This window comes from Chrysoperla carnea, chromosome 1 (assembly GCF_905475395.1).
Source record: "Chrysoperla carnea chromosome 1, inChrCarn1.1, whole genome shotgun sequence".
Taxonomy (NCBI): Eukaryota; Metazoa; Arthropoda; class Insecta; order Neuroptera; family Chrysopidae; genus Chrysoperla; species Chrysoperla carnea.
Genome location: NC_058337.1, coordinates 72,791,987 through 72,819,562, shown reverse-complemented (window position 1 = coordinate 72,819,562; position 27,576 = coordinate 72,791,987). Strand labels below are relative to the sequence as shown.

The 27,576-nt window shown below is 30.1% G+C and overlaps 2 protein-coding genes across 2 annotated transcripts; one reads left to right on the top strand and one right to left on the bottom strand.

The window, feature by feature from the left end:
- Positions 1-150: 150 nt before the first annotated feature.
- Positions 151-17,915, top strand: LOC123296955 (integrator complex subunit 1). Its single transcript, XM_044878693.1, has 14 exons — positions 151-275; positions 337-528; positions 2,483-2,994; positions 4,600-4,989; positions 5,049-5,245; positions 5,335-8,468; positions 9,100-9,451; positions 9,790-9,919; positions 11,364-11,769; positions 13,209-13,552; positions 14,556-14,680; positions 16,398-16,597; positions 16,676-16,957; positions 17,785-17,915. Exons 2-14 carry the CDS (start codon positions 339-341, stop codon positions 17,898-17,900), a joined length of 6,378 nt encoding a protein of 2,125 aa, XP_044734628.1. The 5' UTR covers positions 151-275; positions 337-338; the 3' UTR covers positions 17,901-17,915.
- A 2,672-nt stretch (positions 17,916-20,587) lies between these two features.
- LOC123304942 (protein aurora borealis) lies at positions 20,588-26,888 on the bottom strand. Its single transcript, XM_044886499.1, has 4 exons — positions 26,531-26,888; positions 26,311-26,478; positions 24,593-24,968; positions 20,588-22,349 (listed from the first exon to the last, which is right to left on the bottom strand). Exons 1-4 carry the CDS (start codon positions 26,755-26,757, stop codon positions 21,234-21,236), a joined length of 1,887 nt encoding a protein of 628 aa, XP_044742434.1. The 5' UTR covers positions 26,758-26,888; the 3' UTR covers positions 20,588-21,233.
- Between the last annotated feature and the right edge of the window lie 688 nt (positions 26,889-27,576).

The window sequence follows — 27,576 nt, the reverse complement described above, 5'->3', positions numbered from 1 at the left end:
TTTAAAAGTGTATGGCTATTAGAAAAATTAAAATTTGCTTTCCTTATATTTAGTATTATTTTATCAAAAAAATTTACATACATTCTCCCTGTATTGAAAAATCATAAAAAAATCTTAAAAATTTAAATATTAGTTTTCCTAATTTGACAACACTTTTCAGCCATATTTACAAACAAACTGAACATAACCTTAAAAAATTTTTAAGAATTGTTCATGTCGACTGAAAAACAAAACCAATGTATTTTAATTTTAGAATTTAAGTAAAAAAGTTTATGGTATAACTTTTCAAATAAATATTGAAATTCATTCTAAGCTCATATTTTTATTTGTTATTAGAAATGGATCGATCGAAATCATCGTCGAATTTACGTGGTGCTAAAGGCAAAATTACACAGCATCCACCAGATTTATTTGCTTTAGGATCAAAACCAACTTCTAGTCGAGATACAGAAGTGAAACGAAGTACTTCCACACATTCAAAACTTCCGTCATCGAGTCACAGTTCCTTACCGAGTATTCATTCAAAAGGTAGAGACAAATTATAAGAAATAATAAAAAAAGGTGTTTAGTCGACTATTGGCTGAACTTTAGATGTATTACTATTCTCTTCATTCCAAAAAAATATTTTATCTGTAGTAATTTATAAAAAAAATTAACAGCTTTTCCGTTACAATTATTTATATTCATCAATATTGATTTTACTAATATATTTATTGTAATTCTTGGACTTAAGTTTTTACTATTTCGAGTAGCCGAGATTTCCGTGAGAAAATTAAAAAGTAGTTATTAAAACAAGTCGTTTAGTAGTTATTAAAATTATAAATAAATATCACGATAGTCGAAATAAAATTGTATATTAAAATAATTTAATTTAAAAAATATAACAAAAAACATTAAACAGAATTACAGGGGATTTTTCGATTACAATATAACCATCGTCAGTAGCTAAATTGATTCGTATAACATATTACAAAAAGTAAATAAAATCTACAACACATTACCAAAATTACGACGATACTTAAAACAAAATACAAATAAAAATAAATACAAAAATTAAATTTTCAAGATCACCAAATTTTTGTAACATTTCATAATAAACTATTTAGTGCTTGAAGAAATTAACACAAAATCGATCATACTTTACACTTGTCTTCGTCCTATTGTGAGGTGCTCAGATCTGTAACACCAAAAGTTACAGTGGGGCACTACGAAGTTAAAGGGAACGAGGCAGCGAACTCATTGGCGAGAAGGGGATCGTCTCAAACGCCACTTTCATTTGAGCCTGCAAAAATTCTATATTATAAAATGAGATTCAGTAGTAAAAAAAAGATTATCATATGAATCGATTATTATAGTTGTGTACATGCATCTTCACTCTTCAGGTATTTAATGTTCAATAATAACGTATATAAGGTCATGAACCGCCTCAAACCATTCATTTAAGCGTTAACGTTAAGTTAAAAGTCTAGATATTTCTAATTTATAACTTACTTAGATTAGACTAAAGTTGGAATGTGTGCTCAAATAGATCCTCGAGCGAATAGTCTGATAAAAAAAACCTAATTGGTATTTAAATTGTTTTGAATTTTTATTTATATTATTCATATCTTAAAAATTATTATATTATTAATCTCTTTCTCATTTCTGGAAGCAAATTATGGAGATTTTTTATTTTATTTTACGGGCGTATTATACAGGTATTCTTGTGAATGAAGTACGTGAAGTTGAATTGATTTTTGAATAAGTAAATGTCTAGATTTGTATATATTCAACCAAAAAATTCTCTTATATAAAAAAATTATCTCCATTTATGTGAAAATATTTAAAACTTATTTTTGATCATTTTTATAGTAACTTAAATGCTGGATGTATTCAACAATATTATTCTATAGTATTCAACTACAATAATCTATCATCCTTTATCTAGAGTTTCGAGAAATTTTAATAAAGATTAGGTTAGGTTAGGTTATATTGGCTGTGATACCATATATGTGTTTTATCATCTTTCCGCTGATAATTTTATTTATCAACTCCTCAATTTCAGAGGCTGAGTGTACCTCCTTCATGCATATACCATGCACTACACCAGCCCATCACAATTATTAATTAAATTAATTTTGTTGTAACGGCGGGAATCGAACCCGCTACCTTAAACATACCGCAATTTTAATAAAACATGTACCAAAAATTATATACACAAACGAATGGTGTACACATTGACCCTGCACATTGTCAGAATTTTTGATAATATTATACAATTAAAATTGAATCAGAAAATACCCAAAAAAAATGTATTTCTTACGCCTTGTTGGGAAGGAAAATTTCTATAATTTCTTATATATACGTTCCGCACGACAAAAAAACTGTAATTTGGCCAAGCATAAAGAGCAAAATCAAAATTAATTAATAGAAATAAGAATAACTGAAAAACAACAAATTTGATGAGACAGATATTATGAACTTTTTTTATAAACATATTTAGATCGTAAACGGGAAGGTGTGGCTCCTTCACTACCAGTAATTCCAACAAAAAAACCAAAAGTATTTCCAATACCAGCTCCATCACGTTCAGCGGCAACATTACCGACATCATCGGAGCGATTTGCAACTACAAATGCTCCTCCAACTAATGAACAATGGGAGAATAAGGCAATTGATTCAGATGAAGGTGATTTAGTCGCAAACGTTTTAAATGCAGTCGCTGATGGTGATACAGATCGTGGGATTGGATATTTATTGGGTGGTTTAAAATTACTACGGAGTCAAAAATACAAGCCAGAGTTAATGTTAATTACTGCAATTGGTTATATTGCAAAACAAAAGCCCAGTTTATTTCGCAATGATGATGTAACTCAGGCAGTATTTTCTTTATTACGGCGTGATTCGGTATCTAGTTTTAAAAGTAAAGGAAATCCTCAAGTTCCAACTTTTGCTGTTAATTTGTTAATGCGAGGCTATGAAGAGATAACCAATTGGCCTAAATCTTTTTTTAAGGTAAGCAAAATTTTTTTCTTTGCTTAATATAAAATTATTGAATAAAATATTTGGAATGGACGGTAATTTTTTTTTTCGAAGAGGTCACAGTTCATTATTTTTATATCCTGTACCTGTATATATGAAAAGTATATCAAGGTATACTAAGTTTAGTCCCATGTTTCTAACGCTTAGCAATATTGATGTTACAAACATAATTTTGCTATATATTCATAAAATCACTTAATTAGTCCATTTCCGGTTGTCCGTCTGATGCATGTTCGTCTGTCTGTGATTGCGATAACTGAAAAACGAAAAAAGATATCGAGCTGAAATTTTTATAGATTGCTCAGAACGTATAAAGTGAGGTTGACGTAAATGAGCAACATAGGTCAATTGGATCTTGCAACGGACCCATCTTGTAAACCGTTAGTGATAGAACAAAAGTTGCAAATTCATACAAAAATTTAGTGTCCATTTTCTCCAAAACTGTAAAAGATAGAGAGTTGAAAATTTGTAGGTATCTTTAACTAGTAATCTTTTGAAACATTCTCGAAAAAAAAATCTAGTAAATATTTTTGGTTTTCGAAAATTGTTGAAAATTAAATAAATGGCGACCGAAAAGACGCCATAATTTTATTTTTTTTTATACTCTTCTAATTTATAAAAAATAATGCAAGCACTGATATTCAATACTTTCTATACAGGGTATTTCAACAATTAACTCAGTCAATTGTTTGTTTTCGATTGTATTTACTAATATACAATCCTTAGCGAAAATTTTTATAGTCTTGTATTCTTAGTTCATCCAAATTTACAAGAATAAAATAAATAAGTTCAAAATTTCCCTTTTTATGATTCGACTTGTAAAAATAATTCTTAGAAAAGTTTTCACAAAAAGAGATATAACAATTTTTAAGATTTCGTTGGCAATTGGAAAAACAGAAAAGTTATAATTTGAAATTTTTTAGAACTTTGGAAGCTTAAACCAAAAGAAATATTTACTATCAAAAAAATAAATAAATAAATAAATCAAAAGCTCAACTGCGTTAAACAAAAACTGAAAAGATAAAAACTTAACTTTTTGAGTAAAAAGAAATTTGACCCCTGGTAGTTCTTTGATTTGCTAAGTTCTGCTACCCCACACAACATGGTGCTTAAATTAAAAAATTTTTAATTCATTATTAATGGCCCGCATTAATTAGGACCTATTCCTCTTCAATTCGTAAATTTTAGAAATTTATTGCTATACGTTTTTTAAGCTAAAAGAGAACCAAACTTTGTACAACTTTGGGATCTTATATCTCGCGTAATATTCACGTAAGCAGATATTTAATTTTAAAAGTTAATAAAGACCAATGATACCAATTTCATTTGAATTGAATAAATCAACAGACGAGAATGATGCAGCTATAAGAGTTCCACTTTTTTCATTACAGAACCCTAAAACGTGCAATGTGAAATTTGTTATAATTATTTTTGCATATAGACTAAAATAACGAAATTGTGAATATTTGCGGTGAATTTTACTGCACATTCTCCGTAGAATATAATGTTTTTAATCTAATATGAATGGAGTATTTTTTAATCTAAATTACGAATTTACATTTTCTATATTTTTTGTAGTATTATTTAGAAGACGCTCTAGGTGATCGTGTTTGGGTAGATCATGAACTATGTACACCATTTGTAGACAACATTCAAAGCGCATTCAACACAAAAACACCACCCAAGTCACTGTTACAACCTGAACTTTCTTCAATTGGTAATCGAGGTGACACAGGTTCGCCACTTACTATTAATGAAGATGATTCAGGAGACTTTTCTAATGGGCGAAAGAAAAATGTATTAGAAAAATATAATATCGCAACACATGCTCGGTATGCAAATTGTCTTGAATATGTGGAACAGACTGTTTTGGAAGCTGCTAAAGAGCATATATTACGAAAACAACCACCAGAAACAGTTACAAAGAATTTCTTGCGGTTTTTAGCCACTGCATGTGGCTTAGTTGAGGTAAGATTTTACATGAATATACAAAGTAATTAGTTTTGACGGGCAAATTTTTATTTTAGATTCGAATGTTAGCGATATCTAAAATTGAAATGTGGTTACATAATGCAAAATTAATGCGATTCGCTCAAGATTTATTAGTTTATTTATGTTATAATAGTGTGGCTGAAACTCAACGAGATATTGAAGTGATATCATTATTAACGAAGATTCGTTTTAAAACAAAAGCATTAGTCAATGTTTTCTTAAATTGTTTAAGGTAAGAGCTACAATAACTATCCATATAAATTTTAACAGCTGCCAATAGAAATTTTCTTCAATTTTCAAAAATATTTAATTTTGTTTCAGAGATATGATTGCGTCCCACGAGGAAAATCTCCCTGTAATATTAAAACATACCATTTACAATGAGCTATCAAATGCACGTAATCCAAATAACATGATTATGATTGGTGTAATATTTCAAACATCTTCTGAACATGCAGCCAATGTACTAGCTGAAATATTTCTTGAACTTTTATTAAATAAAGATGATTATTTACGTCCATTACGTACACTTTTACGTGAAATAGCTCGAGCATTGCGCTATGACATTGATATGTATATATTTTGTCGTGCCTTAATACGCGAACGTAAAGAAACTACAAACACGCTACGTGAATTTGAGTTTAAAGATCGTATGTTTAATTCGGTAGTTGATATAATATGTCTATGTATGTTTTTGGCTGCAGTTTCACCATCGGTGAAAGAGGCCGCTAATTATTTATCTCGTGGTGATAAAAAGGAATTACATACATTACAAAAATTTCAAAAACAGATTTCACAGATTCAAAGTGATTCTTTATGGTGGTTACATGAGACAGCGATAAGAATGTATCGTCCAAGTGGACCTGACTTTATAGCAAGTTTAAGAAAACTCTTATTATTGGAACCGATAGAGAATTACTGTAAACAAGATATGTGGCCTTCAGAGAATGAACGTAATATTTTGATGCGACTTTGTACTGAAGTTCCGTTATTACAAGGTACATTAATACGCATTCTTCTAATTGGAATCTCAAAAGATCACCCCCTTTTACAAATGGAAACGTTAGATTTCTGCGATCCACTAATAAAGCGGGCTGCAATGCAATCTACAGAGTATACTGTAATGTTACAGTTTGACAAATTGGAAATAATTGATTTGATTTTTAATTTATGTACATATCATCATCCCGAAAATATTACTCTTCCTGTAGGATACACTCCACCTCAATTAGCTATTTCCAACTTATATTGGAAAGGTTGGATCATATTATTAATTCTAGCCGCGCACAATCCAACGACTTTTGGTAGTGTTGCATGGGAAAAATATCCAACGTTGCGAATTTTCATGGAAATGTGTATTACAAATCATTTTTCGTACCCTCCACCAACAATGGCAATGTGTGAGAATTATGAGGAATTAAAAAGTAAAGAATTACAAATTGCTGCTTTAGAAAAACAACAAATTTTAGAGTTTGAATCACATTTAGCGGCGGCATCGAAAATTACTATTAATGAAACGAATAGTTTGTTATTACCTCAATTAATAACAATGGCACCCATGGGAGTATCTCGGCGTCCTCCTCCAACGATTCTTGAACAATTACGCTCATTGAATGCATCTCATCGTCTAGGACATTTGTTATGTCGATCAAGACGCCCTGATTTCTTATTAGATATTATTCAAAGGCAAGGGCCAAGTCAGCATATGCCATGGTTAGCTGAGCTAGTACAAAATTCTGAAGGGGCCCTAAGTCATCTGCCTGTTCAATGTTTATGCGAATTCTTGTTAAGTTCCGGATTAAATTTAGGCGAAAAATCTGATCGAATATTTCGACAAAAACATATTCAATTAGTAAATCATTTACATACATTGTTAACGAGTGAAAATCATTCTCCTGCATCGGCGTGTGAAGTCCTAGAATATTTTTTACGTCGATTAAGTTCACCACACTACACAAGCCGTGTCCAAGCGATTAAAGGTATAAAATTAGTATTACAATCGCATGAAGATGCTGTTGATTCTATGGAAGTGGATAATGTCGAAAATGAAGGAGAAGTATGGTTATTAAGGCAGCTTGCGCAAATGCCTCATTTTGATGCTGTGCGTCCACAAATCATTGTTGCATTACGACAAGCATGTCAAGTTGAAAATGATCCAAATATGATTAGCAGTTATATTCAATTTTTGGAACACCATTCGTGTATGGACTCGTATCCAGAGATGGCAGAGTTAGTTTATGATATGGCACAATTAATTGTGGAACGTAGTACAATTATTGCCGCAATACTTCCCACTCCAGATGAAGTAAATCCAACAGCTGAACGTAGTTTATCATCGTGTGTTGTTATTTATAGTGCGTTCCTTCAAAAAGCGCTTCAAATAAATCGAGAAGCAATTCAGTGGGCTGAGTGCACGGAACAAGTGCTAATACAGTGGTCAAACGGCGAAGAATGTATTATTCAACTCTTAGTCATTCATGCTATAATTATTCTTCTAACATATGGCCCTGTATCCGATTCCGAAGAATTATACAAAAAAATGTTGGATCAATGGTTCCCACTAAATGAGGAGCCCCCAAAAGCTTATTCAATTGAAACATCCGAACAATTGCTTTACATTCCTGATTGGTTAAAATTACGAATGATACGATCAAATGTTCCACGTCTAGTGGACGCAGCTTTGGTCGGTCTTGAACAGTCAAAGTTAATGTTATTTGTTCAATCGTTTGGAATTCCCATCCCTTCTATGAGTAAATTGTTACATGCGTTAGATGTGGCAGTGACTGAAGATGAAATGGCCGTTGCCGAAGCGGTTCTAGATAAAACATATATGGCTCAATTAGTTGAAGTACAGCGACGTCGTGGAGCTGTTGGAGGTGATATATTCGTTGAAGCCTTAAATTTACATGAACCACCTACAGCGGATGATAATCGTGTTCAATTTTTATACTGGCGTAAACCATTACCAACAAATATTGAAACCATGACAAGCAGTTCGCAAATTTTACATGCGCAGTGTATACCAAGTTTACTAAATGCGATTTTCTTTAAAACGGAGTACACCGGTGACGTAAATATTGATTTTCGCACATTGTTGAAAATTTTAACATCAGAAATTACCAACAAACATTCAAATTCGGTCGTTGCCCTAAATATAGTGGTTACATTTTTTATAACGAATTGTAAATCGAAACCTTTTGCTAATGTTCTACTTGAAAATTGTTCATCAACAACACGTTTATTGCGATTATTTTTGTCAAATTCGCAAGCAGAACATATACCACCAGGATTTATTGAAGCTTTAAGAATTATTTGTCGAAATTTAAAAGATCAAAAGAATTCCTCGTTAACATTCTTTTTAACACATTTTATTAAAAAACATACCAATGAATCTGATAATATGACTATGGTAAAATTTGAAGATCCTAAAATATTTGATTTGGATCCTAATAAAGGTACGTTTTTTTTGATGATTTAGATTTAAGTTTCTCACAGTTTAGATAATATTAATTCTTTTTAGCTCCTTGTAGTACTACACTAAGTGTGAGTAAAAAAAATAGTCTTAGTACGTTGTAATAACACTATCTTTTTTAACTTAGCTACACTTAGTGTATTACACTGAGCTGAAAACAAATAGTGAAATAATTATCGAAGATAATAAATGAGAACTGTAGGATAATTCGAATTAAATTTCGATTTTCCCAATCTCCCACATCAATTTTTGGTATTATAAAAATACGTATTTCGACTACCAAATAGTCGTCATCAGACTGATGATGACTACTTGGAATTGATCGAGGAAATTTGGTCAAAATCGAAATTTTAATAGTGAGGTGTTTGCTGGTGAATATTAATATAAAGTGATAGATAGTGTGGGCTTATTGGTATCAGTATATCGCTGAATCCCCAAAAATTTGTGTGGAGGGATATATATTTCATTTTAAAGTCTCTTCGTACTTATATCCAAAAGTGCAGTATCAAAAAGTGAACAGACTGCTTTACCCTTTAAGAAAATTTACAGATGAATTGTATGACATTTTATAAAAGTACTCTTATTTTCAATTTCTTTTCCAATTTTTGTTTCAGTTTTAAGAAATGCAGATGCATTAACGCTAGAAAAAATGGGAAGAAAAATGTTAGAACAAGGAGTTCATGTTCACAACAACGCTGTACTAATTGAAGCAATTGCTCAACGATTGATTGATATAAAAAATGAAAGACATTTAAATTTTAACCCTGGTGGTTTATTAGTTGATTGGCTAGCCTCGATTGAACCTGAACTAATTGGAAGTAGTCCGGATTTACAAATGGATTTAATGTTTTCAACAAATCGTTCAAATTCATATCGGGCATATTTGCAAACTTTATTGGTACATCGTGCCAACTGGGGGACATTACATCGATGCATTGGTCATTTATTAGCTGATTGCAACTCCAGGTAAATGCAAGCATAATTAATGCTGGAAATACACATACCGTATAAATAATTCTTTTTTCAAGCTTTTCACATTGCTGAGTAGGGTCAAACATAAGAATAGCATGACTATTTTTCTCTTATTGCTTATAAAATTGTTTAATATATGTCTTACTGTTCTTCCCTCCCCCTTCCACATTTTATGATATATTTAATATGTAAAATCCACATTTTAACGTGCCAACTTAGTAACATGTTATAGTACATTTTTCTCATATACATTCATATTCAAAGTAAGATGTGTATTCTAAACCTTATCGCATTTTTGTTAGAATTTTATTTTAGAATTTCATTTCTACTAGGTATGATCCTACTGCAGTATTAGATTTTCTGTGGGCACTTTCACGTAATCCAAAATTATTACAAGGTCGTGATAAAAATATTCCAAAAAATGTAAAAGCTGAAGATATGCTGGAATTATCGCAATTAGAGGTAAGTTTAAATTATTTAGTAGAAAAATTTTTTTGAGTAATAATAATTGCGTGTACTAAGTTTGAAATTTAACGTAAGTTGAACTGAGCGCTCGATAGCGCCCAGTATAGTACCGGCAGCTCATGTACCTTAAAGAAAAACATGGACTATTGATATATGAGGCACCGGCGCTCAATTTAGGCGCCAAGTAATATCAAAGGGACAATAATTCAATGATTGTGTGATAATGACGAAAGATTCAATTATTTTACGCGTATGTCAGTTTCAAATTACTTTGTACCCAATTTGAGCACCAAGTTATGTCAAATGACACTAAATTGACACTAGCTTCAATTCAAATATTTGACGCAAATGCCAGTGTCTAGCAGTTTGACAGTACTTAAAATGCAATTTCATCGTCAATGAAAATGCATCTTTAAAGTAAGACAATAGTAAAAATAAGAAAAAATGTACACAAAACCATATAATCATCAGATAGATTAAATTCCCACCCAGAGATGTGTATTTCTTCATTCATATAAGAAATTTTTATTGTACACAAAAAAAACAAATTTTTAAAACGTATGAAAATCTAACGAAAAGAAAATTATTATGGGTTAGAATGGGAAATAATTATATAAAATGAAATAAGTTATATAAATGTAAGCGTGTTTAAAACACACTTACCCGAGGATTATAGAAAAGAAGAAAGCTTAGCTTAAACTTATAGACCAAGAAAAAAAGAAGTTCTTTTCTAAGGCGCATTTTTGTCAATCACCATATGTAATGCGGGTGATCACCTTGAATAAAAGATTCGAAGGAGGAGAAAATTTGAAGAAATCTCGGGAAAATGTAAAAAATGCGATAAAATTGGATTGGTAATGGATAAAGGTGAAACAGTCGGGTAAAAGACGATAGACTAATGTTACCCCAAAGACAATATAACTTTGAAGCATGACTATTTTTGCAATTATCACATCATTCCCATATAGTTAAACTTTTGGAAATTTTCACATATCACAAAAAAATCACTTAAATCATAATTTTTTTTAGTATTATGTATAAATTAGCGATAAACTACAGAAATTTGTCTCAAAAATGGTCCAATGTTACTCAGAAAGACTGCACATTAATTTTTTTTTAATTACTCTAATCTAAAAGGATACTAAATTTAATTTTGTACATAACGAATCTATGTGAGCGTTTTCAGGTTTACTCTCATATAAATTTTTGTTACAGTGGCGCTATCTTAAATTAATATTATTTAAGAACTATTTTTTTTATACACAGATTTATGTCTATTGCTTTCCACCCTCCATAGCCCCCACGTAAATAACATAATTAGATAGGTTTTTCAGTGCTATTACTGAGAAAAAGTTACCTTACAACTTACTCTATTCGTTTTAGAACATTCTTTGCATTTTATTAAAAGTGTTCTATTTGGAAATTTGTGTTTTCTTTTCAGTTAAAATCATTGGTAAATTACATGCTAGAAGAATCATTTCTAATCGAAAAATCACAACAAACATCATCACAAAATATAAGTGCGTCAGCAAATTGTACTGAATTACGGATACCTTTACTGCTACAATGTATCTATGAAAATCCGATAGCAATAAACTACGTTGCCCGATATCTTCTGTTTATTATTAAAGCCGAAGAACAAAAATACATAAATAATAAAGTTGAGACTATTATTATTTTGGATGATACAAATCAGTGGTATACAGAAAATGAACAAAATGGAAAATTTTTACGAAAAAAGATTGCTGAACAGTTATTATTGTTGTTGTATATGCATGTACCAAGGATTATACATCATATTTCTGGATGTGATCGCGATAAAATCTTTAAGAAAATATATTTAACAGGTAGTTATTATAAAATTTATTACTTTGCCAAAAGTACTGGGACTATTGAATACAAATTTTTGTTACCAATATTTATTTTTTCGCGTTCAAAAAAGAATTTTTTTTTACGCAAAATGTTTATGCCAACGGATTTTTCAGTTTTTGAAACAGATTTAATAGGAATTGTCTAGTATATAGATCAGTTCCTTCAACAAAGTTGATTTTACGGACTTTTTTCGATTAAAAATGGATAGTATGGAATGGTAGAATTGTAGTTTAAGGAATAAAAATTAGACGAATTCAAAATTATTGAATTTGATGGTTGATGCTATCGTACTTCAATATTGTTCTTTTGGAAATAATTTATTTAGATTAACCAATAGAAATCAATAAACAATTTACTTTAAAAAAAATACAGGCCACGTTTAGTCTTTATTTAATTAAGACTGCCTCAAGCAGCTGAAAAATGGTCATAAATTTTTATTTTTCATTTGCTTGAGAAAAATAAAATCTATTTAAATAAAATCGAAATATAGGTATAATAATGAATGCAAACTCCAGGCATCTAACTCATATTCCATAAATGGATACATAATTTATCATTAACAAAAAATAATATCGATATATGGGGAGAGCTAAATGTTGAGAGAACACGATTTAAACTTTGTCCCCTTTGGTTGCATTTTTTAATCTCAGACGCAATTTTTAATTTAAGATCCAAATTTTAGTGCCACCCTTATCATAAAAATCATTAAAATGTGTCTTTCCCAATATTTTTTTAACAGTAAATACATGTTCGATGATAAGTTTGATTATCTATTATCACTGCCCAATTTTTTCGAAATTATGGTGTAGAAAGTTTTGGTATAACCATTGTGCAAAATCGGGATACAAGTTTCCTAAATTGATTTTTGATTTTTAGAAATATTTTTACTTCCAGAAGCGATTTTAAGAAGTATTTTAACAATTCTATATATTACTACAGGCTGGTCATAGGAATGTGAAATTTTGAAAACGTTGAAAAATAAAAACCCACCAATTGTTCTAAATTGTCTTGTCAAATTGTATTTTTCTTTTGAGTTAATCTCACAAAAAAGAAGAGTATCGAGAGAGATGGAAATTGTATCAGGATAACCGATCATCAATAGTTCAAGTACTTATGACAAGGAGCGCACAATAGGTGATTAAAATCGTTCGAATTATGATGAATAATTTAGTCATCTGGACGAATGTGAACGCCTGAAAGAACATTACCTAATTGGAACTAATTTTTCAAGTCATTTACATTTAGTTAATTTTTTTGAATGCTTTCTGTTATGTAATTTATCAATTTAAATTTTTTTAAATACAACTAACTTCTGGCTGTTTTTTTACAGCGTTTTCAAAATCGCACAATTCTCTGTCTAATTCTGTGTAATCGAAAAAAATATCACACAATTTTTATATTTCTGTTTTAATAGAATGGTCGAGCAGCAGTTTGGATAAAATTTCTCATTGTTTGTTAACGGCATTGGCTGCAACACCACATATGAAAGACTGGGGAAAACGATCACAAGATTATGAAATTATGACACGTAAAATGTGTGCGACACACCCTGTACTTATATTACGACAACTGCAAATGATTGCGGCAAGTTTGCGGGGCCGTGCACATTTAGATTTTGGTGTATTTCGTTCTAGAAATCATTTAAATTTATTTACACAAGTGTTGGGCATTGTTGAGCTTTTACAGCCTTATATTTATATGCCAGAGCATCAAGTTGGTTTGGAAAATACGTTAAATGAATTCTTTACGTTGTTTAAGGTAAGGCTCGGAATTTTAAATTAATATCAAGAGTGTACAGAGAGATAGAGCAGTCGAAGATATTTAACTACATAATTATTTTGTTCAATTTATTCATAATTTTAACAATATTAAAGTCATCTCCTCGTGTAGATTTATATCAGCTGCTATTACTTCGTGATACGTACTATTATTGCCAATTAAAGTTATTAATAAAACAGTTAACATATAATGATCGTGTTCAGAAAAACGAAGTGCTGAGTAAGCTGAATTAGATGCTCAGAATATAAGTTATTAAAAGAATAGTATCTATTCTTTGTACTTGGACAAAAAGTTACTTTGATAATTCTGAGGAAGTAATTTAGCTTACTCAGAACTATTTTGTTCTAAACACGTCCAATATTATGATACACGAACGAGGGAATTTCGAAAAAATAGTTTTCCTTTGATAACGTCTTTTCAAATAAAAATATTATTTACCAGTCCTAGTAGCTACCTGCCCGCCTGGCTGAAGAATTTCAATTTTAAAAGCAAAGACTACCTTGTTATAGCCTTCACCTCCCTTACCCTCACTCATCCTCCATTCTTATTTTCTTAACACTATTTAGTATTTGCTTTTAGCCAAGGGCGTCGCCAACCAATGTGCCAATGGGGAGGGGCAGACAGATAAAATAATTGACGAAAAATAGACTACAAAAATTTAAGCGTAAAAAAATAAATAGCGAGGGATTCGCAAAGGTGAAAAATGATGCAGAATCCCGCACATTTATAAAATTTGATTTTCCGAGTGGGGAAATATTTGATAATAAATACCTGGCATTTAATTTTTTCGAGTATTTTGGTCGTCAGTTTTTCTTCTTTGTGCCCGTGCCTGGAGGAACGGTGCTCGATGAAATCTATACGTTTTTTGATTATTTTGCTCATCAGTCATCCGTAAATTTTTGCATTTCGGATTCGATCTTACTTATGTTAAACCATTTGTGTATTAAATCGCAACTTAAACTGAAAATATTATTTTTTTTAGTCTCATGGCCGAGTAAAAGATTTAATACCGTTATTAAATCGGTTTATTTCGATACTTCAAACTTACATCAATTACGATGCGAAAAAAGCTTTAAAATTCTTACAAAAACATGCCCATTTATTGAAGTAAGTAAAATTTTTATATGTTATAACTTATTTAAAATCGTATTCGTTTAATTTTTTGCATGATCTTTTGATGGTAGTTAATAAATATTTTACCATAAAAATTTCAGTCTCCTTGAAATATATATATTTGTAATATAACAAAAATTTGAGGCAGTTAGGTTACATAATTAGTTCCAAAGTGCCAGATATTTTCTAAGAGCCGATCCTAACTACCGATTCCCTATTATGATATTTTGACAGCTTTTTCTATGTTAACACATTATACCACATAACATATAAGGACTAGACTGTACACTTCAATGGATTAACGCATATTACGTATTATTTAAACAAACAGAAAGAAGCAAAAAAATTAAACAGAAGCCGAGCATCGAATCCGGACTTTCTAGATATCCGATCAAACATCTAGCCTCTCGATCACTATTCGTTAGTGAATCAATTTTTTGTATAATATCTTCGCGTCTTATTCTAACATTATTACATAAATAATTGAGTCATTGAACAGCAAATTATTTGCGTAACGAAAGAAATTACACTAAAAATTGAATCACTAAAGAACATTCCTGGCCGAGAGGTTAGATGCTAGATATCTAGAAGATCCAAGTTCGATTCTCGAATTATAAAATCGAATTGTTGAAGTCTCACCCTCATATATTAATTCATAAGAATTATATATTCATATAATTCATTAAAAATGAAAAATGATGTCAGTCAAATGGCCGCCTCTGGATCTTCTACAGTAGTTGATTCGTTCGAGGTAATTTTCGATGATTTATATGGGTATAGGTTCAAATTCCTATGCAAAAAACACCCAAGGGGCCTTAAGAGAGGCCCAAAACTTGCGAACGATGGAATATCGATAGTTGCAGATTTCCCGCTACGTTCTCACTCACAGAAACAATATTATCGGCTGAACGCACGTTTCGATGATACACATGCCTTACCCTATCGTTAATAGACTTTTTCATACACTATCTATTGTTTCGTACAGTGGTCAAAAAATTATTCAAGTAAAGAAAATAAATATCTTTTACCTTTATCAAACAGCGCTTTTTCGCAAAGGTAGAAGATATGTGATATGTCTTTATTTGAACAGTTTTTTGACATCTGCCCGAAACAAAAAATTAATTACTAATTATTTTTTTAAATGAAAAGCTCTATGCTTCGAATTTTTGAACAATGTTGCGAATTTTTCGCTCAGTAGGACGATGAAATTGGCCATAATTTTCTCATAAACGTTTAGCGTTTCTTAAACGATGCATATCGTAAATGTGTTGTTTCACTATCATTTAACGCTACGCTTGGGACAAGCGACAGTATTGACAGCATTTTAAACCCTGGGTCTATAACCCTTTTAGACCCTGAGTCTAAAAGGCTTAAATGCTCCATAAAAATTATGAATTTATAAAGAAACTAAAATCTTTCCATAATGAACCAGGCCATACTAAAAACAAAATCTGCTGTACAAAGGGGCATTTTCGAATTTTTAATTACTATGGTACATTAATTACTCTGATGGTTGAAATTTTTTTAATTAAACGATTATGAAAATCTATCTAATGTCCGTGTAGCCTGGCCCATTTGGCGACTTTAGGGAATTTACGCCACTACCTACCTACTTACTAATCGCCAAAATAATTCTAAATTCAGACAATGAATGGCCTATTAAAAGATTGCAAAAAATCCGTGCACATGATAAATTTTCTTTTTTCAACAGTGATTTACAAATGTACCATACAAATTTAAATTCATTACGAGATTTAATGACTGGAATATTATTACCACGTGGAGATAGTGATTTAACTGATCAGGATGGTGGAGATGTATTGGTCGCTGTTATTCCACCAGTGGCCCAAGAACAATTACCTCCAAATTGGGATCAACTTGTTATTAATTTAACAAAACTTCAAGGTGATGGTATGTGATTTAATTAAAATGTACTATCGTTGTTTTATAGAATTGTCACTAAAATTTCTCTTGTAAATATGTTTCTAGATGTGTATACAGCGCTGCAAGATATTGAACATTTATCAAATCGTAAACCGTCAATATTAGAATCCATACTATCTGAATTATGTCGTTTAATGATGTCACCGACAGTTGGTATCCGTGTTTTAGCTCATACGTTGGTGACACGACATTTAAAACATAATCCGACAGATGATTCCATTACATCGACTGTATTTACAGCGACACTAAGATGTTTAGATTCATCTAATACCGATATTGTTGTGACAACATTAGAACGCCTACCAGAATTAATTGTTTGCATGCAAGGTGAGTTTATAACAATACCAAAGGGTTTATTTTTATAGTAATAAACTTTGAGCGTCTAGAATCACTCACATTCCAAAACATTGGAGAAATCTAGCTCATTTAGTGGCCAAAAAGATATTATTAATTATTGCAAATATTTTACTGCAATTACCCGATTGTTGAAAATCTGTTGATTATTGGTGGCCCTAACCCTTAACACAATTAACATTTTTGATAGAAACCAGTTTTTAATGTAATTTGTGTATTGTCCTCTACAATATCCGCGTACTAAAAACTCGAATATCCAAATCTTATGAAATTTATCATGTACAATCTGAATATGAAAAACGGAGGTTCATATGTAGCGTCAAAAATATGCCCCTCTAATTTTATATTCAGACTTATATATATATATTATAAAATATGTTATTAAATTAGATGCATAACGAATTAATGCATAGTTAAAAATTAATATATGTTTGTAATACAATGAGAAAACTTTTACAGTCTGCCATATTCATTTGAATAAAAGGCAAGACTATTTAAACTTTCTACAGTAGAAAACCGTCTGCTATTAAATTTTTAGTATATTGAACAGTCTTACTACCTTTTATTCAAATGAATGGTAGACTGTAAAAAGTTGTTCTCTTTGTTTTACATTTTATACATTTTATTGCTTGTTGCTGTATATGTCCTCTATCATTGGCAGACTGTAAAAACTTTTTTTTCTGTCACTAGCTGACAGTTTATTAACACTCCTGAGTGCGAATCAACCTTAAAAATAATGTTTATAAATAATAATAAAACACAAATTTATATATATATATATATCAATTTTTATTTTGCAGAAAATGCAATTCCAATATTGGAAAAAGTTTTCACACTTGGTATTGGATCCGATATAAATACAGCAAGTTACATAAACAAAGTAATCAATTTATTAAATCTTCAAATTGGTTGTTAATATTTTATTATTTAAAATTTGTTATTAATTGTAATTATTACACTTAAGTACTATATTATTATTAGTTAAAATTATGTTAAAACAGATCGAAAAGTATACATATTTAGATATGATTTCAAACCATAATAGAATTTTGTTAAACTTAAATTAAAAATAAATTGATGACTGATACAAAAATTATAACCGTTTAACATATTCTCAACATATAAGTTTGTGAATCTTATTTTTACTATCTGTATTCATGGGTAGTGATAGATTTATTTTGTTAGATGCTATTCTACGCCCATTCGAAAATGATGCCTCTGTCTTCCATCATCTGTCACTCACGAAATTTTGTACTCTTGGTCCCTGCTCTGGTGGAAAAAATATTTGAAGAAAGAACTTAATAAGACTTAAAAAATCTTAGGAACTCTGAATAACTCTGAATTTCTGAACGTTTTTGGACTGTCTAATTCAAACTGAATAAATCTGAATAACTCTGAATTAGAAATTCAGAGTTATTCAGAGTTCCTAAGACTTTTTCAGAGATTTTAAGACTTATTTTTTCTTAAAATATTTTTTCCACCGGGGTGTCTATGTTCCATAAATCTATACCAAAAATCCGTTTTAGCGGCATATTTCCGCTATTCTAAATCTTCATCTCGAACCAATTATTATTTTGTTATTTTGAAAATCATCCCGTTTGAAACAGTAAAATCGTGTCTCTGATCACGATGCTAGCTTATAATGGAATCAATGTCAATATATACCGGTGAATGTTGACATCTGAGATGAAAAGACAAAAAGGTACCAAGGTTGTTAACATTCTAAAAAATGGTTACTTTAAACACAACTGACATTTGAAATCCTTGACATATTTTTTATGTTAATCGCTTAATATGAGTACAAAGATATTTAATTTATAAAATACACCGCGAAATTTTAGTATTATCAACAGATTTTTTTTTATATATTTATTTTTAATAAAGAAATTGTCATGAAATTCAATTTATAATTTGATTTTACTGATTTTTATAGGGTGTGTCTTATTTATATTGAAATTTAATATGAGATTTCTTTGATATAAAAAAAATATTCAAATATATGATCGCAAACTTTTCATTTTCGAGATAAACGATGATGAAGTTTTGAAATAAAAATTTTAAAGTACGAAGTAAATCAATCATTTATGTTAATAAGAAAATAAGTTTATATAATATACATATGACCTGAGCCTGCCATGAACATATGACCTTTTATTTGAAATTTTTTTATTACTGTGCATGTAATTTACTTTTCATAATTTTGTTCCAAAACTTCATTATATATATCAAAATAAAAAAATTAGCAACCATATATTTATGTGAGCTTTTTTTTATACAAGGAACCTCACCTTGTTTGCCATATTAATAATACATCCTGGAAATCGATTTAGATTGAAAGAACAAGCAAATCTTTCTAAAAATTAATTTAAAAAAATAATTGTAAATATGTATTGAAAAAATAATAATAATAATAAAAATAATTGCACACTTTTATAATCAATCTTAAAATTTATTAATTATTAAATAAACAACAATGTTCCTACAACATAGCTATAAAATAAAATAGTGAACATAAAATTTATTGTGGTGTGAAAAGAGATTGATCTCTCAGACTTTTATTTTGTTTAGTTATTAATATCACATCTTATATTTAATAGTTTTCTCTAATTTTGTTACGACAAGACGGGCCTAAAGTTGGGCAAAAAACAATTTTCCTACAAATTTAGCCTCGGAGGTTGACCATGATTTTTAGAATTACCCTAAGAAAATTACATTAGAATCAAAGTCTCAAAAATGTAAGAAAGCGAGATTGAGAACTAAGTAAGTAATAATTTTCAAATGAAAAGGCCTCATCTGTTATGCCGAATTAAACATTTTACCTAAACTGAAAGCATAGCCTTGGAGCTGCAGTATCTCCAAATAAAATTTAAATAGTAGAAGATATAAAAGGTCAATATATATAATTTTTTGATTTTAACTCTCCTGAAATCTGATTAAAATTAAATCGATTAAAAAAAAAAAGAAACAAACAGAAAAATAACAATCACTAAATTTGATTGTAAAATCCGATTCAACATATTTCAGTTTAAAAATAAACCGGGAAAATTAGGATTCTGTACCACATATTCATATTAATGCTTTAAATTTTATCGAATTTTCAACGATACCTCAACATGCAATGGGTAAAGTATAATAAAAAAAAAACTAAAACAAAATTTTTTTGTCTTTGAAAGAACCAAATTTAACGTTCTAAATTACAATTGTATTTTATTTTAGAAGCAATGTGAGTATACTTCTTTAGGAATAATAAAAATAATTGGTGGATTTGACCTTTTTAATTAAGGGACCTTGCGAAAAAAAAACAAATGTTTTATTTTAAAAATAGTGTTATTTTTCATATAAAAATATATTTGTCTATTATTATATAGTTTATCACTTAAGAAAATTCGTACGTAAAACATGTAATTTTAAAAATAAGGCAGTGTATAAAAGGGCAGTATTAAATTTTTTTAACTAAGTCAATTTTTTTTCTTACAATTTTCACAATTGTTTTTGTCTTATAACAAAATTAACATTTTTTCAAGTCCATAAATAATATTGCAAATATTAAAAAAAAATTATTTGTTCATCATATTTTGTTTTAAATTATTATTCAATCGCACAACGGAAATCATAAAAATTACAAGTGAACACAGGGGTGTAACTCGTTCAAATTTAATTAAAAAACATGCTAGTGATAGGGCTATTAAACTATGAATAAGAACGCATTATATAGCCTTCAAGGTATAACTTCAATAATTCGAATAGCTTCTTTCCAAGGCATTAAACTAAAATTGCGTATAGAATCTACGTAATTATTATCAAAAACACGAGTTACACGATTGGTCAAATCATCATACACTCCTAGTGGGAGCGCTTCTGAGTTTATATAGATTTAGACTGTGTTTTATTAGAACATAAAATGGTCAACAAACGTCAAAAAAATTGGACCTTCATCAAACTACTAGTATAATAGAATTATAGTGTTTTTATCTAACCTAACTGATTACAAAATTTTTCCATTCCAGTTCCAAATTATTATTTACAAAAAAACTTATTATTTAATCCAAGATGATTTAAGAGCTTTTCCACAACGCACTTAAGTCAAAAACGAGAGGCGGACGCATAGACATTTTATTAAGACATGATAGTCATCCAACACCATTTAATTCGAAGCAAAGTTTCAATTTTCTGTCGTTCACAATAAAATTAAATATTTAAATCCCGAACAATTCTATTTACAATAAAAAAAATGCAATAAAATTGCATCTCACTCAATTCGGGTTGATGATTGCCACTCGTTATTTACATCCAACGATGAAGATGAGATCGTACGTCCACCACTTTCAACTAAATTCGTATTTGCCATAAAAATATTTGTTAATGATGTAGTAGATGATGAACCTCCTATAACATTACTATTATACCCAGTATCCTGAGTATTTTCCGATAAGTATGAATTCGGGCTAGTATTACGATCATTATCTAGAAGCGATCGATCACGAATATCACTATCGTCAGTAGTTGCGCTGGCAAAACTATTATTTACACGATACTTATTAAAATAATGAAATCGGCAACGAATATCGTTACGTCCACCACAATCACAAGTCATATCTGAAGAAAAACATCGCCGTAAAAGTGTTGATCTAGGTGCAATATTTTCTTTATCGCGTTCGTCAAAATTATCTGAATATTTTTTTAATAGCGTACGTTGATAATGCCTTTTCGAAGGAGTTGTTTCGAATTTATTGAATATTGATTTAACTACGTTATCGTTTTCGAGAACAATTCGTTTATCCTGTCGGGTATTCGATATACTCTTATTTTCGATATCCCAATTAACTGATGAATATGTGCAATCAATTTCTTCGTCATTGATTAATATCGATGTACCCATCATGTTAATTGATTGATCGGGTAAGTTTTCAGAATCTGGGACGGCATAATCTACAGACATCATTTCATCAGAGAAATCGAGTCGTTTAATCGATCTCCGCGATGTGTTTGCATTGGTATTGCTAACAGCATTGCTTGTTGTAGCTGTTGCCATTTCATGTTCCATTAATGGAGAAGATGATTGTATTTTGTTATTCATCGAGTTTTCGTGGCTCGGTTTGGTGATTGGTGATAATGGTGATTCTTCTAATGTTTCTTTTTCACTGAGTAAACTTTTATATGATTGAGGACTTGGTGTTGGAGTTGATTGATGAATTAGTGACATTTTTTGATTAATGGAGTTATTAGCTTTTTCTTTGTGATGAGAGAGAAGTAGCTCATCAGAATTACTTGATGAAATTCTTTGCACTGGTGATAGAGAGGGTGATTTGAGTGTCATACATTTTCTATGTTCAAATGATTTGTCGTGATGTTTTCCTGATTCATTCTGTAGAACAAATTTTTTATCATAAAATAAGAATGTAATTATTTAAATTTAAAATATTAACAAGTGAAAACAAACAATTGACTGAGTTAATTGTTGAAATACCATGTATAGACAGTGTTGATTACTCTATTACATTACACATACATACATGTCACATATATATAACTGATATACCCATATAATTCATACCATACAATTTTTTACATTTAAACTTTTGTTCTATCTCTAACGATTTACAAGATGGGTCCTACGGACCCAAGACCCAATTGACCTATGTTTTTCATTTACGAACTCGACCTCACTTTTTACGTCCTCAGCACGCTATAAAAATTTCAACTTAATATCTCTTTTCGTTTTTGAGTAATCGTGATGACGGACGGACAGACGACAGACAACCGGAAATGGACTAATTAGGTGATTTTATGGACACCTATACTAAAATTTTGTTCATAGCATCAATATTTTTAAGCGTTACAAACTCGGGACTAAACTTAGTATACCTTGGTATATTTCATATACATGGTATACTAAATAAAAAATTTGCCTTTGCAAAGAAAGTACTTTTATATTGCTGAGCACCATGTCAACGATAATAGCAATATGGCGAATTGTTAATAGATGTAAGAATAGCATTAAAATTACCTCCAAAAACATTAGACTTACTGAAAAAATAATCAGGAGATGAAAATTTAATTTAAGATTTTTAATCACGACCAAAACGAAAAGTATAAAAACAAATTGAATCACAGGGAAGATAGGCTATAGGTATCAAATCATAACATTACAGTTGATTCAGTTGGACGTTTTGCCTCTTTATTGAGACTTCTTCAGCAATATAAGATCAAGTTGCTAAAGAAGTCTCAATAAAGAGACGAAACGTCCAACTGGATCAACTGTAATGTTCTGAGTTGATACCTAGCCCAACTGCCCAGTAATTCTATTTGTTTAAGTAAAATTTAATTTCTACAGTTTTACTTATAATAAATATAATTTAATCTCAAAAAAAACTTGATTTTTTGGAAGCCCCAATTTTTTATTTCCTAGTATTGTTACCTAAGTGGAATATTTCTAAATCAAAACACGGCTAGTCGATTTTTTAAGCTTTGAGAATTTGATAAAAACGTCTTATGTTTGTTGTCTGTATTAGATAGATTCTATATAGATTTCGTACGAGTTTAATTTTATCTTTCATATATGTTTCTTTCTTGAATATTTTTTACCTTGATATATGAAATATATCAAGGAATACTAAGTTAAGTTTGTAACGCTTAAAAATATTGATGCTACGAACAAAATTTTGGTATAGGTGTTCATAAAATCATAGTTTCATTTTCACTTGTCCGTCCGTCGAAACTTAAAAACAAAAAGAGATATCAAGTAGAAATTTTTATAGCGTGCTCGGGGCATAAAAAGTGAGGTCGAGTTCGTAAATAAGCAACATAGTTCAAGGTCTAGAGAATAATTTTTTTCTTTGAATAAGTTTTATTGTTTTCAGAGGATAAATAGAAAAATTGATAAATTTCAAAAGGTTAAAACGAACAAATAAAACATAACATTTTAAAAAAACTCAATATTTGCAAGCTTATAACATTTATGGGTAAAGAAGTGAACTTGAAGATGTGTTACTCACTCCAATATACTCTTTGATTTTTTAAAATCTTTCGAAATATGCAAAATATGAACGTTTAAAGCTCCTAATTAAAGAAAGAGGGGGATACATAAAAGAGGCGTCACTTTTATGTAGGTACGTCGTAAAGATATCATATAAAACTTTCGTTTCGCAAGAAAGAGACGGACAATAATCTTTGAGAGCTTTTAACTTCCTCATTTTTAATCAATTTAACTTTCAAATTTTGCTATGCTATCAAGTTTAGTTTTACAGTCTGATGTGTAATATGGCAAATTCGTTATCAGCCATCTACTCAATTGTAAGAAAAAATAGGACTCTTTAAAGACCATAACAGTTTTCATAAAAAGAGCATAGCACGTTCCGGATGTCAAAGCAAACATTGAACGGCAAACTTTTTTCCTTTTACATATGGTGTTGAATTTTCATCGATTCTTAGGCATATTGAAGTAGCGCAATTTAAGTTCGTTTCTTTATCTCTAATATGAGCCCTGGTAGAGCCCGAAAAGACCAATAATAACAAAGTTACATGCCTGCAAATATTGTGCATTTTTAACGTAAAAAATATTTTTTGTTTGTTTAGTGTATAAAGATCGTTCAATCTATTAACACTTACCAATTTTGGTGATTGAAATGCTGGTAAGTCTCCACTTTTCACAGAACTATTCGTTGAATCTATTGATTCATCTTCACTACTGAAGTGAAATAGCCGTCGACATAAAGATGCATTCATTAAATTCTCATTAATATTATTACATAATTGTTGTTGATCTTCAGTAAATGTAAAAAATGGTCGTAGTACTTGTTCGACTTCGGGAGGTAATATTGGTGGTAAAGAAAGAACAGTTTGACAAGCGTTATCACGTTTTTCAACATCTACAGCATTCTTCAAACCAGCACGCATTGGTGTTGAATCTTTTGGTAGTATTATTTGTTTCCGTGGAATTTCATCCCATGGACTAGGAACTATTTGTTTTGATTCTCTGAAATATCTGTTTAATAAAACGAAAATTTACTTTTAATTTTATTTCCGTTATTTAAATATAAAATAGAAATATTATTAAGGAATAAAAGTTCTTGATTCAAGAAGAATGGGGAAGGATTGTACGCCGCAGATAAGCCAAAATAATGATAATCTGGTTCAATTGTCTAAGAGTATAACTGTAGGGATGTCATATTTTGAACTATTCCTAGCATCGTTTGTTTTTTGTTATATTAACCGCAAAAAAGCACACGAGCACACATCAGAGGAGGTTTAGAGTCAATAAAAAACGTAGAAATAACACCATGGAGCCTTGTCTCTGCTATGACATGCACACATACCCACACACACACACGTTTTTTCGCGGACTTTACGACGATTAATGTCATTTTCACGTTTTTTATTGACTATAAAACCTTTCAAATGGGCCATCACTGGACCAGCGTTCCATGTTTTAAAAACGTTCTTAACCCTTTCACCCACCTCCCATGAGCTGGATACGTGCCTTAATGGCGTTAAACGATCCGGATTAAAGTCCTCTTAAACTTAAAAAAATTTTAACCCTTTTTCTTGAACCGTTTGAAAGTAATTTAAGGATTTCCAAACTTTTTCCTGTTTCCTGTAGGATGTACAATTATTTTTGTATTTTTTCTGTCTAAAAATTTTGGCTGAGAATATTCCGACACTATCGTGTGCCTAGCGCGAGTCTGAAGTTAAGATACTTTGGAGTATATATTAACGTGAACAGAATATTATCTAAGTTTTTTATTTAATTTTCTCAGACTTTCTGAGGATCAGTGAATGAACGTCGCAAGGTTAGCCAAAAAGCAAACTCGTGCTAACTCGACCCCATAAAAGACATGGTCAACCTGTAAATCAGTGAATGAATGGGAATCACAGGGGAAAACTGTTAATGTTTCATCAGGTCCGACAACGGATTCATAATCTACGTAAAAATGCTTTGATTATTTATCTGACGTTCTATGAGCTTTTTTAAGAAAAGTCACTAAATGTCTGCTCCAAATTATGTTAACGTGATATTCGCGAAAGACAACACGCTAGTGTTAGAATTTTATATGTAATTTTGTTTAATTAAAATTCAATAATTAAATTTAAATGAACATAAGTACACTGGAAACTGTTAAGGTATTTGTCTAATACTAAAAGGTATAATGCAAGAAATATTTTGATATATAGACAAATTAAACTGTATTTTAGAAATTTAAATAAAATACGACGGGGCAACCGCTGTTAATAATTTCATATAAACGGGGCCAAAGGTCGTTGAACTTTAATTTCAAAATAATTATGAGAAAAAGAAATTTTAACGCATACAAAACTTTGACACCTACTTTTCAATATTTTGTTGTGCAGTCCGTTCAATTTCTGGATCTTCAGGTTGATCAAATTGATTACTGTTATACTCCTCAATATGTACTGGATTCAGTGAAGACAATTCATCAATGGACCATTGGAATTCAGTTTTAACAGGCGTTGGTATTTTCTTAAATACCGATGGACTAAAATAACAAATCTTTTAGATAAAATACATGAATAAAATTGATTTCCTACCTTGATATTGGCAAGTGCAACCGATTTGCAAGGGCGGCATCAAATGGGTTACGCACTCTAAAAAATTTTGTTGGTGGTGTTGAAAAAGAAGCACATTTAAAAGGGCTTTCCACACTATTCGTCGATGTGGTTGCAATATTTTTGATTGGGGAATACAATTGTGTCGGTGGTTTCATTAAATATTTTATAGGTGTGCTGCAATTTTTTTCCATGTTTTCTGTTTCCATAATTCAAAATGACTATCGTGTAATTAATAATGTCAGTGACTAATGAAAAACAATTTAATATTTTTGTAAGTAAATAAATAAACATAAAAAACAAAATTAATTTATTATTCAATATTTAAATGTAACTGCCATTTGTCCCTTTAAATTTCAACTAAAAATAACCGTCAAGGAATTGCATCTACTAATAACATCTTTAGTAAACAACATACAGCAAATTAACGGGATATAAATTTTTTGAACAAAGATGCAAAATTTTATGCGTTTATAAATTTACTTGTTCCCGATTTTTAAGCAAGGATAGCAAATCAATTCACTTTAGCTTAATAAAACAAACGTAATTCACAAACTTTGATTTTAAAATATTCATTTCTTGTTTGTAAAAATAGATGTCGTTTTTGGAATTTTGTTAAAAATTTATAACGAATAAAAATTGTACAGAATTTTTCTGTTGATAATGTATTCATAATATCTTCCCTTGCTTCTTTTTATTTTATAATATCTAGATATAAACAAAAATTGTCAATAGTTTTCTCCTTGAGAGTTTTCGTGTCCGTTACTTGACCCTTGACTTTGAAATATTGAAATGGCTAAGATCTAATAAAAGGGCTAAAAGTATTATTCCAAAAAGACGTCCGCAGTGAAGAATTTATATTCCATTTGGCAGCCTCGGTATCATATACCAAATGTACGTGTATACTTTTATAAGTGCGATTCTCGTGATTTAGAGATGTCTCGACATTGAGTTTCTAGTACTAGAAATGTCGATGAGATTTCAAATAAAATTTTTAAAACTGATTTTATAGATATATATGTCCATTA